Genomic DNA, 15896 nt, shown 5'->3' on the forward strand with positions numbered 1-15896 from the left:
GGCGCTGCCAGTCCGAAGGGGCTAGTAGCGGTGGCGGAGCCGCGGGGGGGGGCGGTCAGAAGATGTCGGGCAGCGAGGCGGCGGACGCTAAGAAGCTGGTGCGCTCGGCCAGCGGGCTGCGCATGGTGCCCGAGCTGCGCGCCGCCCGCAGCCCCTTCGGTCTCGACGAGCCGCCATGGGTGCCCGACAAGGAGGTAGCGCGGCGGGCGGGGGGCTGCGGGCCCCAACGGTCCCCCAACCGTCCCCCAACCGTCCCCCAACGGTCGCCCGCGGGCTCCCCTCAGCGCCCCCGCAGCCTTCCCACCCCCCGGTGCCCCGGCCCTGAGGCGGGACCGGTCGTGGGGCTGGCGGCTCCCGGCGCTGCTTCCCCCGGCTCTGCTCGTCCCGTGGCGGCATGGAGCTGGGACAGGGGAGGGTCAGGCTGGGTGTCAGGGAAAGGTTCTGCACCCAGAGGGTGGTCGGGCACTGGGACAGGTTCCGCAGGGCAGTGGTCACAGCACCGAGCCTGCCAGAGCTCAAGCAGCGTTTGGACACCGCTCTCAGACACAGGGTCTGGTTTTTGGGTGGTGCTGTGTGGAGCCAGGAGTTGGGCTCGGTGATCCTTGTGGGTCCCTTCCAACTCAGGAAATTCTGTCAATAAAGCTACCTTTGAAGAACGTTACTTTAAAAACTAATGCAGAGCACAGTGAAAGGCGGAGTTAGAGCACCCTTTCTGGCGCATAGTCTGAATGTTCTGAGTGCTAAATAAATCTAAAACAACTTAAATCTTTTCAGTCAGCTTTGCTTCTAAATGCTTTTAAAATAAACTCTGTGATCCTGATAGTCTTCTACATTTCGCATAATGTGCATTATGTGTTACCAGGCCGTGCAGCTAGATGCTAGCAGAGCTCAGAATCAGTTGTTTACTTACTACCCCTCTGTGGTGTGGCTACGTGCCAATGCATTTAAATGGGACTGGAGTTTTATTTTTGAGGAGCCAATATGAAGTTAAGCAGGGAGCCTTTAAACAGACCCATTCTTTGCCAGATAGGGATGTGGTTGGTCTGTGTTACACAGGAACACTGCCCTCCTTGGTTAGGAGCAAGGAAGAAAACTTTGCCCTTACCGGGTACCTCTGGAGGCAAAAAGTTCTGTGTAAAAGTTATTATACCAGCAGAGTCACTCGGCTACAGCGGCTTCTGCAGCTCACTGAGCAACTGCCTTTACTGTCTGCAGCGACTGAGGCAAACCTTTCCTGGCAGAAGGTGCTGTGGCTAGTAAGCCGGTTGCTAGTTTTGTCCGAAATGATGATCTTGTTTTGGAAAGCCACTTTTTCAAACTATTTTAAACAAGCAAGCAGGTAAAAATATCTTGCAGGAGTTCTTGCAAGTTCGTCTCTTCCAGCATTAGAGAATAAAATCCTCCCCGTCATCAGTAGCAACCCAGGTGTGCATCGATCGGTGAGCGTGCAGCCAAGTCGGATCTGGAGTTACCTGATAAGGGTTGGTTTCTCAGGGCGTTGTGTGCTGTCTGCTTTTGCCAGGTAGGCGACTTTCGATGCGCTGTGTACCTTGACCTCAGCTACCTGGAAACCTGAGTGCTGACACATCACCAGAAGTGGATGCAGTTTGTCTAACAGTTATCTCCAACTGAAAGTCGGTTCTTCCCAGACTGACAGTGCAGCTTTATAGTTTGGCAGTTCTCAATTATAGCCGACTAGTTTCATTCAAAGAAATAAAAAATGGTGCTTCTAGGTCTAATACGTAGTACCATCTTAATTCAGCTGCAAGTTGTGTGAGGATTTGTAGTACGATTTATTGAAGCTAGTTAGATATATGTAAGAACTGGTGTTTCTAAAGTGAATAGACGTACTCTGATGCATGGTGTGAATTTGAATTTTCTATCAGTGGTACCGCACGTATTCGTTCTGCTTAAGACTTGACTTTCTTTGTGGTATGTTTGACAGAATGATGATGATCTGTGACTGAATGTTGCCTTTACATCAAATTCAGATGTACTTGCTATTGAGAGGAGGTGTATAGTAGGCAAATGTTTTAAATGCTTGTGTTCATTCATATTCTTAATCTTGCATCTATTGTTGTGAAGAAAGAAAAAGTTGCTTCACTATATTTCTTTACCTCAAAGTGTACTGAAATTCGGACATCTATTTGACTAGCTTTTACCATGTACAAACTTTTCTTTAAGTATGCAGGGTACGGGGAAGGAAGTATAACAAGGAAGATATAAACTCATCTTTTTATTATTAAAATCAAATTTAAGAGGCAGCGTTACCTAGTTAGTGTATTCAACAAGAACATCTCTTGATACTGTGTCAGCCATTGATTTTGTTCAGTAAAATAAAGAACATATTTTCTTCCCCCAAGAGAAGGGGCAGGTATTACCCAATGTTGATCTGGCTTTTCAAATACACTGGCTTCTGCTGTGTACCAGTAACACATGCCAAGTCAGTAAATTCAGTACTTTTTCTGCAGGAAATGTCTTCAGATTTGTTTTTTAAAAGTAAAATTAAGTCTTAGGAGTTATGGCAGTTGGTAGTTTTGTTAAACTTAGTATGTAACTTTGGAATACATTTAAGTTTTCTAAATCTGTATTGCAAGACTGTGCAGTCTCTAAATATCAGGATGTGTTGTACAGCCTCTAAGTATGAGGAGTCTGGAGTGTGTAAGACTGAAGCAGGGCTATAGGAAATGGTTTTGGTGGTCTGTCTTTCAGTGCAATTGAAATAAATAAGGAGTTGAGGTTGATAATACTACATAGATCTGTGAGCATCATTAAACTTGAGACAGAGCTTAAGCCGTTGGTCAGTGCGTGTGCCAAGGGTCTGAACCAAAGCTGCTTGCTAAACCCCAGAAGAGCTCAACAGGCGATGTGCTGGTGGGGGAAGTCATGGACTAGTCCCGTAAAATTCGGGTGTTAAAACACAGAGGTGGCTGGAGCCTGTGGCATCAGGCTGCGTCCCAGATCTCAGGTGGCTGAGGAGTGACGCCTGCCTCGGAGAGCAGCCGACGGGGAATGGCACGAGGGAACCCAGCTTGGTGTGGCTGCGGCTGCTGTCAGCTCAGGCTCTCGGTGGTTGTGTGACAGCGCTGCTCTCGCACTGCTAGCGAGCTCACGGAGCCCCAGCAAGGAACCGGTTGCGCACAGTCCCGCTGTTATCAGAAGGCATCCGCCGCTGGCACCAGCTGTGCTTGTCAGGCACCTTGCGAGCGCTGATTCAATGAGCTTGCAGACTTTCATGTTGGCAAATGTTCGCTGTGTTAACGTGCTTAACCAGGTGCTAGCTTGCATCACTTCTCCAATCACTTTGTTATTGTATATGCAAATACAGCGCATGAAGTGTAACTAGAGCCTGCCGCCGATCTGCACTATTCTCACCTCTGTCTGGGGCTGAGGAATTGTGCTAATTTGGTACCGTGCTTCAGCAAATGCATCCGAAGTTCCTCTCTACTTGCGCTGAACTTGCTCTCAGTACTTCTAAATTAATGCTGATACCCAACAACTGGTGGTTCTTCCGTTTTCTTCTTGCTGAAGTAATGACAGCAGCAATCTGCCAGAATTAGCTGTATGCTGATTGTGTGTGAAATCAGTATACTCGTTATATGGTTTTTATTTAGTATTTTGCATCTGAGTGCTTCTACTTTCAAAAACAAAAATCAGAGTTGCAGTAGTCTTAAAAAGCCTGTGTCTTGAGGACATGAGAAGTATCTCAAGCGTTGCGCTTTCTTCTCTGCCAATGCAGCACCAAACTGAAGCAGCTCAGTGCTCGCGTGTTTTGTGTTAGCGTGTGGCTGAACACGAAGGCTCCGGAGAAATTCTGCTGCTGTGCCTGGGAAGAGCTCCCTGATGAAGTCGTTATGCAGATGGGTTCTCATGGGTTTGGTTACTTAAAGCAGAAGTGCCTTGAAGGAACAGTACGCCGAGTCTGCTTGTGTCAGAACATTTTGGTAGGAAAATAGCCTTCTGTGATGCCTGCCACTGCGTGCCATTTGACTTTGTGACTTATCTCTGACGGCTCTGTATGTTAGGCAGCGTTATCACAATGGGTCTGGAATTTAGAAATATTTTTCTATAGTTTGTAGGAAAGAAGAAGATGGGTAATTCTGTTACTTGCTGAAAACAGATTTTACATTTCGCATAACATTGTGTATGAAGCCTATTTAAGATGGTATTTAGAAGAGCTTTTTTTTTCCCCCTAGGTTGTGGCTTGTGCTTTCTGGTTACAGACTGAAATTATAAATTTTCATTAAGAAAATGAATTATACTCCTGGTAAATTCCAAGTATTTTGAAATCCTTGCCCTGTCCAGCTTCTGGGCAAACAATTAATCTACATACGTGAAAAACTAAAACACTAAATGAAGATCAGTGCACAGCAAAATATGCTATAAGCTGTGGAGCATTCTGTGTTACAGAGAAAACCTTGGGAATGCCGCAGTTGTCCTGTGCTCAAGGTTATTAATCAGTGAATATCAGAATAAGCTTTTATATGGCCATTGTGAAAAGAGGAGGTTGGGTGCCTTGGTTCAGTACATCGCTTGAGACAATGCAGAACACTGCTAGTTCTCCTTTGTGTGGGATTTAGAAAGAGCTTCCTGTAGCAAATATTGCAGGGTAGCTATTTATGTTCCATTGCAGCGACTGCTGTTACTCTCTAATTTGCTAAACTTCTGTTTAGATGTGAGAATGCTTTGTATAAACTGTTGTAAATTATGAACAAGCTTTTACCTAAAAGAAAACAAAAAGTTTCTAGAGATTTTTTTTTCTCTTAACTTAGCTGCTGTAGTAGTTTCTTGCTACAGCTGTAGAACTTGTGACAGTGATTGGAAATGTGGTGAAACAGAAATCCCTGAAACAGACTCCAAAACTTTTGTAACCTGAATGAATTCTTAAAAGATAGAGGGTTAAGTATTGAAATGTATTAATTAAAGGCAAGATAAGCGTGTGCTTAGCAAATGACACCCGCTCAGCCTAGAGCATGTTTTAAGATGACATTCTGCTGAACTCCGTCAAAGCCTGGTTTGAAGAGTTTAGGTTTCCAGAGTTAAGAATCTAGCTATGTTCTGATACAGATGTGAGATGTAATTTTGCATTAACATTTGCAAATAAATCTGGCAGTAATTATTTGTAAGCCTTGGAGAGTGCTTTGTGATTTTTTTCCACTTCTTTTTTTTTTGGATACAGCAGATAAAAATAAGTTATGGTGAAAATTCAGCGATCTAACTGCTGAGTATCAGCCCTGTGGGAGGTGACTTTCTGCACAGAAAATTTTAATTGTAACAATCACTGAACACTTCTGGTACTTCAGCAACTCAGAGCTGCTGACCCTTACTTGTACACTCAGCTGTGAGAGAGAAGCCTCTTCAATTTTTTTCTGGCTTTTCTTTTGGGAAGAGCGTGGGTGTAACCTTGTGTTAGGAAAGAGATGCTTCAGGAAGTAGTGACATTTTGTAGCTGGAATAAAAAATAAGTCCTAGTGGCTTGGAAGAAAACCAAAAATCTCCGAGCGTGTTTTAAAAATATGCAAGTTTTGAGAGCAATAAAATATGTAAACAGTGTTTTAGAGTGTCAACAGAGCATCACAACAGGATGACAACTTGCATGAAAACATAGTTAACTCAAGAATATATGACTGTCTGGATAGCCAAACGTAATTAAGCATGACAAGAACTTCAGAAATGTAGTTTTGACTGCTGACAGGATGTAGTATTCCTTAGGGTGAATGGGTTTGGCAGCTTTTTTTTGTCTTGTGAGTGGGGATGACGTTATTTTGCTACATCAGTATTAAAATAAATGAAAACCGTGGTGAAAAAATTTAAAGGATGGAAACTTCTCGGAGGTGATTCTTTTTGGGGCATAATAATAAAGCCCAGTCTTTGCACATGGTAGTAGTATGATTAAAAATCTAGAAATGTTGTTGGTTAATGTTATTTTGTACTGTTTTTTAGTGCCCAAGATGTATGCAGTGTGATACAAAATTTGACTTCATAACTAGAAAGGTAAGAAATTTACAAAATACAAAGCTTTAACTGTTGCAAAATGCTAGTATGGAGCTCTGGTTTAAAATGTGGATGATTTCAGTAGAATATCATGTGAAGTCTGATGTACATTAAAATAGTTTTTCTTTCTGTTCTGCCTTTTCTGAGTAGGGGACTTTTTTTCTTTTTTATATTGTTTCTTTGACCTTGGTGTTGCTCAGCGTGTTTGGGCTTTTCCCAAATGCTGTGTACCCACAGGATTTACATTCAAAGGAAGAGTTAGAGGTCCCACGCTGGAGTAGGCTGCTAACATCAGTACCGACACAGAAACCAAATGAACTAACGTGGCTGTGCTTTGGGAGATAAGGTTAGATGTGGAAATGTAAGCAAACGTTTTCAGGAGTAATGAATTGCAATCTGACATGAAAGGGCTGTATGGTTCAAATATGGAGAGCCAAAAGTCAGATTGGCCTTCTGTTCTGGAAGTGAAAGAGAACTGATCTCACGATTGGAAAGGGGAATTTCTGATTGAAGTAGAAAGTATAGACTGCCTTGATTGCTGTGAACCGTAATTAGGTTCACTGCATGAAGAAAAACCCCTTTTATGTAATGAACATATTTTAAGCAGACCACTGTGGAATTGTTGCTGGTTTACAGAATATTGCTGTCAGAAAACCTGCTGGAATGGGGTTTGGCAGTCTCCCAAAAGAAGCCAACAATGATTTTAGGAGATAATGTTTCTTTGTATAACTACTTTGATGGGCATTTAGCATGTGCTTGTGGAAGTGTGACTTGCGTGCATTGACCTAGTTCATGGTTTTTAATATATTGTTTGGAGGAAAAAGGAAGGAGAAACTTTAAAACAGACATACATCTCTCTGGTATACCACGTCAGTAAGTTTTCAAGAGGACTGAAGAACATTAGGGTAACTACATTAGAAGAACTAAGAGAATATAGACTATTTACCTTTTAGTTGGATGAGTTAAGAGCGTGGATTGGTTGAGAAGCAGTAATTCATTAGGCTGCTGTATTTTACTTGTGTTACCTTTGGGAAGTAAATGGAGGTAGCCATGGGTAATAGGTACTTCAGAGAACTTTGCATAATAGTTGGTAGAAAAGCCTAACAGCGATCAGAACTGCAGTGTATCAGTTCCTTGTATCAAGCTGTTGAAACTTGCTTTGAGCCACAAATCAGTTCTGGCTTGCCTGGGAGTACTTGTTCTGACCTGAGCTACTGTCATCCCATGGAAACTTGCATCAGGAGGAGCTACCAGGACTGTCACACCCCAGTAGTGATGGAGCATGAGCCACTTGGTGAAGGTTTAGGAGCTGCTCTGATTACATTACAACTTTGCTGGATTTGTACAATGCCGCCTGATATTTCTGATAGAGAAAGGGGCTTTAGGTTTTAGGAATGAAAATTTTTAGCTTTTTCCCAGGGAAAAAACTTGAGAACAAGTTTTGGGCAAGAAAAACAGAAGCTGCAGTTGAAGCTCCCAGAGATCTCTGCTTGGAAGTAGGAAGGGTTCTAGAAACCACTCTTCTCTTGTATTTTTATTGACAGTAAGGTGAGGAATTTGGGAGGGTCCTCTCAGTGTCTTTTCTCTGGTCTGATTTAAAAGTCTATTGGCAGAGTGCCAACAAAGGCCTGTAGTGCTTTTCATACTACGTGCAGTCCTCGGGGTTCAGTCTTCAGAGAGTTCCTCCTTCCACTACTGCAGCTAGATGCCATTTACCACTTGACTACTGTCCGATCCCTTTAACATGTACGTTTTACACCTGAGAAACTGTGCTGTTTTTTGGGGAGGAGGATGTTTAATGTGGGAACTTTATCAAATTATTCTCTAATATTTTCTTGAGTAAATAAACAAAATATCCTCTCGTGCTTAGCATCACTGCCGAAGATGTGGAAAGTGCTTCTGTGACAAATGCTGCAGTAAAAAAGTGCCTCTGCCTCGCATGTGTTTTGTGGACCCTGTGCGCCAGTGTGCTGAATGTGCCCTCATCTCTCAGAAAGAAACAGAGTTTTACGACAAGCAGCTTAAAGTGCTCATGAATGGTAAGTACTGAGCGCGTATATACGCTGTTTTAATCTCACCTAGATTTCTTCAGATGCTGTGTTAAACAGATCTGATAATTGGCAAGACTAATTCTTGTCAAATGAGCTGCTACATTGCAGTTTTGTCTCCTTAAGATACATATTTGTTGTTGCGTGTTTGCCTTTTAATTTTATATTAACTTATTTAGCAAGAAGTCGATGATTTGGGTCAGGTATTTACAAATTTCTTTAAAGACAAAGGAATTTTTAATGCCTCTGAGGACAGATGTGTGTGGTCGGCATTTTTTTAATGTAGTCCATCTTTTAGCTATTTCTGTTATGCTAAATAAGGATGAAAATGCTTAACAGAGACATTTTTAAAACAATTAACAGGGTGCTGTGCTTTGATCTTGTCCATGGCCTATGGCTGTGGTTGATGGCAGGTCATAAGCGTGGTAAGTTTTGCACAGCATTAAAGCTACATGCAATACAGCAATTCATGTTCCAATTATATTAAGAAAGCTGAGTCTTCAGTTTTCAAAATATTCTGTGATTGTTTGGGACCTTCTGATGGGCTCTTCACTTGTAGCGTGATGCAGGTGTGTATGATTGGTAAGCTAAACCACACCTCTGATTAGCAGTCTGATTAGTTTCTGGGGAGATTCTAGCTCCAGAAAAGGTTATGTTTGTCCCTGTAATACACAAATCATTCTTCACCATGCTCAGCAGATGACTTTTTAAAAATACTTGTTTTAACCTGAAGATTTAAAAAAAATAAATGCTAAAAAAGTCCTGCTTGCATTTGTGTTATGCAATTGACATCTGAAGTTATTCCTGCCTTGCTGTGGAGGTTCAGATCTCAGAGAAATGGCGATTTTGATCTCTATGGCAGTTGCGCTGCTGGTCCCTCTCTGTCTCATGTCAGCAGCAGCTTGGGGCCCCGTACTGAGGGTCAGTGAGACACGGTGCTGTTATGAAATAGATCGTGAGGTGAAGTTCTGAGGCTGCAAGATTCAGATTGTGGAGATAGCTCACGGGCCAATTTGACAGTGCTGTATGTTTTGTTTTTTCACTTCCCAGACCAACAGTGTTGGGATTAGGTAATACAGGGAGTGTGAGGCATGGAGGAAATCAAGTGGTGGGCATGTAGTCTGCTTTAAGTTATGAATCACTTGGCTCATGTAGCGAAGGTGACTTTCCTGATGCCAGAGGAGCTGTTTGGAGCAGGCAGAAATAGTACAACATGAAGGCTGCAATTCACTGACCTCAAAGTAAGACTGAGCTAGTCTTCAGTACTGAGAGAGAGGTGTCTTAGTATCTATTAAGCATACAGCTAAAGGTCACATCCTGCTATGTGATTCTTCTGTGTAATTTTAAGAAGGTAGGGTCGTCTGGTTTTGCCATCTCCAAGTCTGTACTTATTTTTGAAAGATTTTTTGGAAGATTTATCTTAGATAGATCATATCATATTTCTACTACGTAGGTGGAATTGCATCATAATTGTGAATGGTTATATGGTGCAGAACTAACTAAAAACCTTTCTATACTTGAATGTCCTGTCAGGGTTTGTCAGTTTATACCAGTTTAACATTCCAGTTAGTCTCCTAATTGAGCCAAATCAATGCAGTAAGTATCCTTTTCGATTCTTGAATGTTTCTTCCCAAACTCTGCATTAGAATACTAAAACATTTCTTTTCAGGTGCTTCGTTCTTTGTAACTCTGGGAACATCTGATAAATCTGAGCTCATGGTTTGTCGACTTTCCAACAACCAGAGGTGAGGAGGACTGATAGAAATTGCACTTGTGAACACGGCTATATTGTTATCATAACACAAACAAAATGCAGGGATAGCTTCCAGTGAGGATACTGGAAGAATAATCTGACTGAAAGGATGGATATAATGTTATTGGGCTAAGTTTGTGTGTGAATTTACTAGCAGTGTGGAAAAGTGGCCCTCAGAGGAGGTGTGAAGCACTCCCCCTGCTTTGTTCAGTGAAGACTGTTTCCAGAAGCAGCATGGAGCAGAAATGCTAGAATGCCTTGGAATGACGGAGCTCCGCTCCTTGATAATGTCTCAGTGGCACTGCAATACAATGTTTTTGACAGCTCACAGAAGGCTTATAGGAAAAAGGACCAGGGGAAAAAAATTCCATAGCCACTGAAAAAAACCCTTGTTTCAGAATGATGAGTCCAACGCTGCACAGTATTGTTTAATGTCACAGTCAGAGCATTACTTTGGTCATCCCTAGAATTTGGTTGGCTAGAGAACTTCAAACTCCCCGTTCTCTTCTTCCCCTGTAACTCTGAAAGAATGCTTTTAATATTTTGAAAAGGTCTTCTGGTAAATTGACGTACAGTTCTCTATTTTGCTTTTCAGTGAAGCACTTCAATGAAAAGTAACTTTTCCTGCTTGACTCCTCTCCCTCCCCGCTCTGAGAAGTATACAGGCTACCAGTCAATGAGAGATTCTGTTAACTTATTTCCTTTGATTTGGACTTGATATTGTAAACAAGAAACTTAATAAAATAACATTTTATTTTTCATATAGATACCTGGTTTTGGATGGAAACAGTCACTATGAAATTGAAATTGTACAGATTTCAACTGTTCAGATACTTACAGAGGGATTTACTCCTGGAGGTAATTTTTTTCATTAAATACAAATTAACTATTAAGAAAAAGATGAAGTGCTAACTATTGTTCAAGCTAGACAGTGCATTTCTGGTAGCTTGGGTGTAACTACATTATTATATTACAGTGGTTCTCAGTGTAGAGTGTAGTGCATGGAAGCTGTTCATGTGGCTGATGGGATTTTAGGTGAAACTTAAGTCAGAAATTATTTTAGGACTTGAATAATGGGGGAACTTCTTGATAAAGGTGGTCGTCACCTGGTCTGATCCATTCTCTTTGCTAAACATCTATGGATTGAAAAGCTCATTGGAGGGAGCTATCAGTCTTAGCTTCTATTTCAGAATCCAGCCAGGATTTCTCTTCTATTTGTGCAAACAATTTAGAGGAGAGTAAGAGCAACTACTCAAAAAAATAAAAATAAAAATTATGCTTTCTTAATTTCATTCAAGATGAAGGGGTGACCAAGTGAAACTGCTAATACCTTGGAATCAGAAGGTAGCTACTTAACTGCCTCATATCTTGTCAGATTTCTTAGTATTTCAGGATGAACTTAAATATGATTTTGTTGAAATGAGAACAAACAAGGTCAGGAATTTTAATAATTGCTTAATAAGCAACATCTCTGTCACTGCTGGAATTTTTAATTGGACGGTCCATGCACTGGTCAGTACAGCATGTTAACTTTAATGAACTTGGTATTCAAATCAATCAGATGTGTTGCAGAGTTGCTTAATGCTCCTGTAATTTCTTGTTCATTACTGTTCTGATCGCTTTATCTTTTTGCCTGCCTGCCTTCCTTCTTGATGGTAGAAAAAGATACTCACACTTACACCAGCCTTCTGGAGAGCCAGCATATTACTGAAGGTATCACATACCTTGTGTGAGCATGACTCACTTAAGCATGCTGTTTTGACCCCTCTCCCATCTGTCTTCCCTTGCAGTGCTAGTTTTTTGCTTGATCTATAGCTGTTCAACTTAAGACAAGTTATGTTCATGTATTTATTCCTTCCCATCTATTTAATAAACTGAGGATGAATGTTTTGTAACTGCTTGGAGGAGAACTAAAACACTTGATTCCTCCTTTAGACTACACGTACATGTCTGTGCTAGAAGAGGGAAAACTTTTACCCATCACCTACTTCAGCAGAGGTGTGCTGAATTCTGTACACCAGGAATGAGGAAAATAGCCAGGAACATACCTCTTACCAGAGGGAGAAATAGCTGTGTCTGCAAACACTGTTTGCAGGCTTTTGATCACATTGCTTAGACCAGGATTGTCTTTGTTTGGCTTCTTGGATATTACTGTCATGGCCTCCAGGCCCCCTTCTTCTCGTGCAAACAGCCTTTGTAAAAAGAACTTTGCAAAATGTCCTTCTGTGTGTGGTGGTGCTGTTCATGTGACTTAGTTCGTGCTCTACTACTTCAGTACATAAGCAACCCAGTAACTGAATGTGAAGGATCAATGTGCTGTTTTTACACAAAGCTTTTGTTTCATTTCTGTATTCTTGCTTTGGTTTATCTTAATCTCTGTGCAGCTAGAGCAGGAGAGATGCAAACACCTTGCTATCAATGCTGCTGTCAGAGCAATGTCTTTTGTAGTGGATTTCCTTTAGGAAATAAACAAAGTCATTGCCAGCTCCTATTGTGGAAGCATCTTTCCCAACCTTTGCCAAATTTGGTGGGACTTCTCACTGATGTGCCAGACTGCAAGCAAGGATCCCTGTTTGATACCAGTCTAACTGGGAAAGAGTAATTCAGTTTAGAAACTGCTGGCTGTGTGGTGAAGCCATGGTATCTATTTAAGAGAAGGCAGATGGTAATACTGAAATACAAGAGTTTTCTCTCTGCGTAATTAGTGGCTTGTGCAAGCTCTGTCTCAGTGACAGAACTAGACAATACTGAGTCTGCACATTGCGCTGCCTGGCATTAACACCCTTTTGTCACTGGCTCCTGCTGCTGCACTTGGTGCACTTGCAGTTGTTAGTGCTTTGAATCAAGTGGTCAGATAGCTGTCTTCAGCCGTGACTATTAGCTAAAAAGTTGTGTTTATTTAGTTTGTGAAGCTTTATTCAGTTTTTTTATTATTTTTTTCCAGGAGGTAATACTCGTGCCATAGGTATGATTCTACAGTATAAAGTACCAGGATCAGAGGAGCTAACACAGATGAAGTTTACAGCCAGTGAAGACTACAGCTCTAACAAGAAGTTGTCAGCAAGCTGGCTGGCAGCTATGCATAAGGTAAGCAAGGGAGGCTTAAGAACGTCTTTGCAAGGTGCTTTGGAGCAGGTGAGAGAGTATGCAGCCTTTGGGGCCTTTTCTTTTTTGTTCTTTTTCTTTATCCACAGACTGTAGGGCCTTTTGGTTAAGAAAACGGAAGCTACAGCTGCTTTTTATGAAAATGTGTTCAGCTTTGTGCTCAGATAGCTGAAGATACGCTACAACGGGTTTATCAGGATCTTTTACATGTTGTTATGTGAAAAGCAAGTGCAAATTAGACTGCTGGCTTTCTTAGGTTTCTATTACTCACTGAAAAAATCGCATTATGAAATATCTTCCTGAACCTAAGCTCAAGTAACTGTATTTGCTACTTTATGAAGGATCAGAGATGACAGTTTTTGGCAACAGGAGCAGAGGGATGGGCAGGATGCTGTGTAATAAGACTGCCTCAACTTGTGGCATTAGGAACAACTCCTCTATGGAAGGTTCATATTTTGCAATTGTAAGTTATGGGAGACCAGAAAAAAACAAACCTGTTCTGGAACTTTATTGATCTGATCGATAATTAGAGGTGTAATTTATAAGCTGTCTACAAATGCAAATGTGTGGCCCTGTTTGCTCCTTTACTGCCATTGTTAAGCTCCCCAGCCACCCTGAAATCCAGCATCTAACTTGGGTTCAGCAACATGCATTCAGACTTTGCATTGCTGCCTGAGTGTAATTGAACATTTGTCTGTTTTTTAACTCATCTTTCACAAAGCAATGCAACTCTAAATAATAAGAACTAGAATTTTGTTGATGTGGTTAACACACCTCCTTCCACTAATTGTCTCCTTGGATAGCTCAGTTTTGAGTAACTGATGGGTTCAGTGAGGTTTTTCAGAGGTTCTAGTTAATAGCATAGCTTTTAATTCTCAAATTTGAGATTTCCATTTTGTTACCCTGCTCAGCAAGCTGATTTCAGTGCATCTTCTCCCTGATGCTTTCAGGTTAGTAAGGTCACCCCAGAAGTGATGGAGATCTTTATTCCAGCATTCAAGCTGGAATTCCTAAAATCTAGAAATGAGTATGTAACTTTAAACAGCAAGGTGGGACAGTGCGGCTAAACTTCACTGTAGCTGGAATTCCTGAGATACAGGAATAAATATGTAGATTTGTACAGTAGTATATGACTAGTATACACAGCTAAACTTTCTTGCTCTTGTGCTGCTTGATATATAGAAATGATATTCTCATTATTTCTTTAATGTTTAAAGTAATTAATTTCCTGATAAAAAAAAAACAAATCTAAAGGAAGACATTAAGTTGGAATGTATTAAATTGGAGTCCAGAAAAGTGTTTTTCCTGAAGCTGTATCTTATTCTTGGGGGTTGCAGATAAATACTCACTTGCAGCTGCTGTATACACTGAGGGCCTAACTCTGAAGTACTCTGTATAGCCACACTATGGATGAATTAGATCAACTTCCAGAAGGCCAGCCTTTGAGGTTAACAGTGTGTAATTTCGGTCAACATTTAGGCCTTTCAGTCAGCATTGCCTGAACAACCTGTTTAAAAAGGACTTTTTGTAATCTTGCTGGAGAATGCGCCCCTGTTCCTATCACAGGAGGTTGGTTGATCCAACTTAACCTTGTAGGTCAAGAGACAAATGAAGCACTTCACTAAACCTTTGCAAAGGGAGAGCAGACGGAATAGGAGGAATATAGAACAGAATATTTACAGTTTATGTTCAGCCAGATGAACAGAATCTCAAAAATACTTCTATCTTTTTCCAAGGCAATTTTGATCAGAAATGGTTGTTTCTGACCAAGAAACAAAAGTAAGCTGATCTAAAACCTTCAATGGCCTCAGGTTTTACACTTGAAGTAAGCCTTTAATAGCATCAAAAAGTTACCTTAGTGCCTCCATGAACACTATTAAATGGCTCTTACTAAGGAAAATGGTGGAGAAGAACTTACTTCTTTAAACCCAAGGGTTTAAGTGTTTGGAGCAGGATGGGGGGGAAGTGAAATTTCAAAGTATTCAATGTAGTAATGTTTTGTTTTCATGTTAGGCAACAAAACTTCTTTATGAGTCTCGGGACCAGTAAGAACAGCAAACTGTTGGCAGCTGGAGGGAAGACACCAGCCTCAAAGGACCTGCCTCTCACTTTGCTAACCTGGCGGCTAGGTAACACTTGTTCTTCTTGACCTTTGTCATTCCAGTGTGGTTCATTCTGTAAGATCTGGCAACTGCAATGTTTTATTTTGAACCATGAGTATTCACTATAGTGTGCAATATGTATACAATTAATGCTTTAAACAGTCTCACATTTTAAGACTTTGTATATTTTGTTAAACCTTTATTGGCACTTAATACGAAATATGAAAGTGACCTGCACTACAGCTAATGTACAGCACAACTTTTATAGTAACAATTATATATACTGTTTGCCACAAAAAGCAAACAAAGGTATACATCTCTTCTGCAGAGAATAGCTTTTGGGTCTAGATCTCAGGTTTTTCCCTCTATCCAAATGTTTAAAAATAAATGTACAATAAAATCTGCCTTAGATATGATTTTATAGAAGTCAATTGATTTTTTAACACATTTCACCAAATACCACCGAATTGGAATTACGTGATTTTGAAACTTCCCTTCTGTAATAACTAAGCTTCCAGAATAATTTTTAGTTTTGTATTTTCTTTTTGGTAACTAGCTTTTGTTAATCTAACTGTAATGGTATCTGGAATTGTATACATTTTAATGTACAAATATGAATAAATTAATTCACTTATTTAAAAAATGAGCTGATGCTTTCACAGTGTAGTTTCTTTAATGATAGATAGTATGGTCTGTCTGAACTCTGAAAGCTTTGACTTGTTATAGACAGCACCCTAATCTTGATTTTAAGCTTTGATAATTTGCTGAAACTCCTGGCATGAATCCTCTGCCTACACATGCTATACCAAGCGTCTTTCTGCCTTCCATCTCCCTAAACATGCACGCAAGGCTCAGTTGTCAGCCTGTGTGCAAAGGATCCTCCAGAGCATTCCT

General features: G+C 40.9%; 1 protein-coding gene across 2 annotated transcripts; it reads left to right on the forward strand.

Annotated features, from left to right (window-relative positions):
- Nucleotides 1-16: 16 nt before the first annotated feature.
- On the forward strand, nucleotides 17-15648 carry ZFYVE21 (zinc finger FYVE-type containing 21). Of its 2 annotated transcripts, XM_080596344.1 has the most exons (8): nucleotides 17-194; nucleotides 5944-5994; nucleotides 7865-8033; nucleotides 9712-9787; nucleotides 10562-10653; nucleotides 11455-11508; nucleotides 12740-12882; nucleotides 14914-15648. In XM_080596344.1, the coding sequence occupies exons 1-8, from the start codon at nucleotides 63-65 to the stop codon at nucleotides 14947-14949; spliced, it is 753 nt and encodes a 250-aa protein (XP_080452470.1). In that variant the 5' UTR covers nucleotides 17-62; the 3' UTR covers nucleotides 14950-15648. The 2 variants fall into 2 exon arrangements, with proteins under 2 accessions (XP_080452470.1, XP_080452471.1); XM_080596345.1 differs by lacking the exon at nucleotides 11455-11508 and having other exon boundaries at nucleotides 20-194.
- The last annotated feature ends 248 nt before the right edge of the window (nucleotides 15649-15896 follow it).

Source organism: Anser brachyrhynchus, assembly GCF_964034855.1.
Source record: "Anser brachyrhynchus genome assembly, chromosome: 5".
NCBI lineage: Eukaryota > Metazoa > Chordata > Aves > Anseriformes > Anatidae > Anser > Anser brachyrhynchus.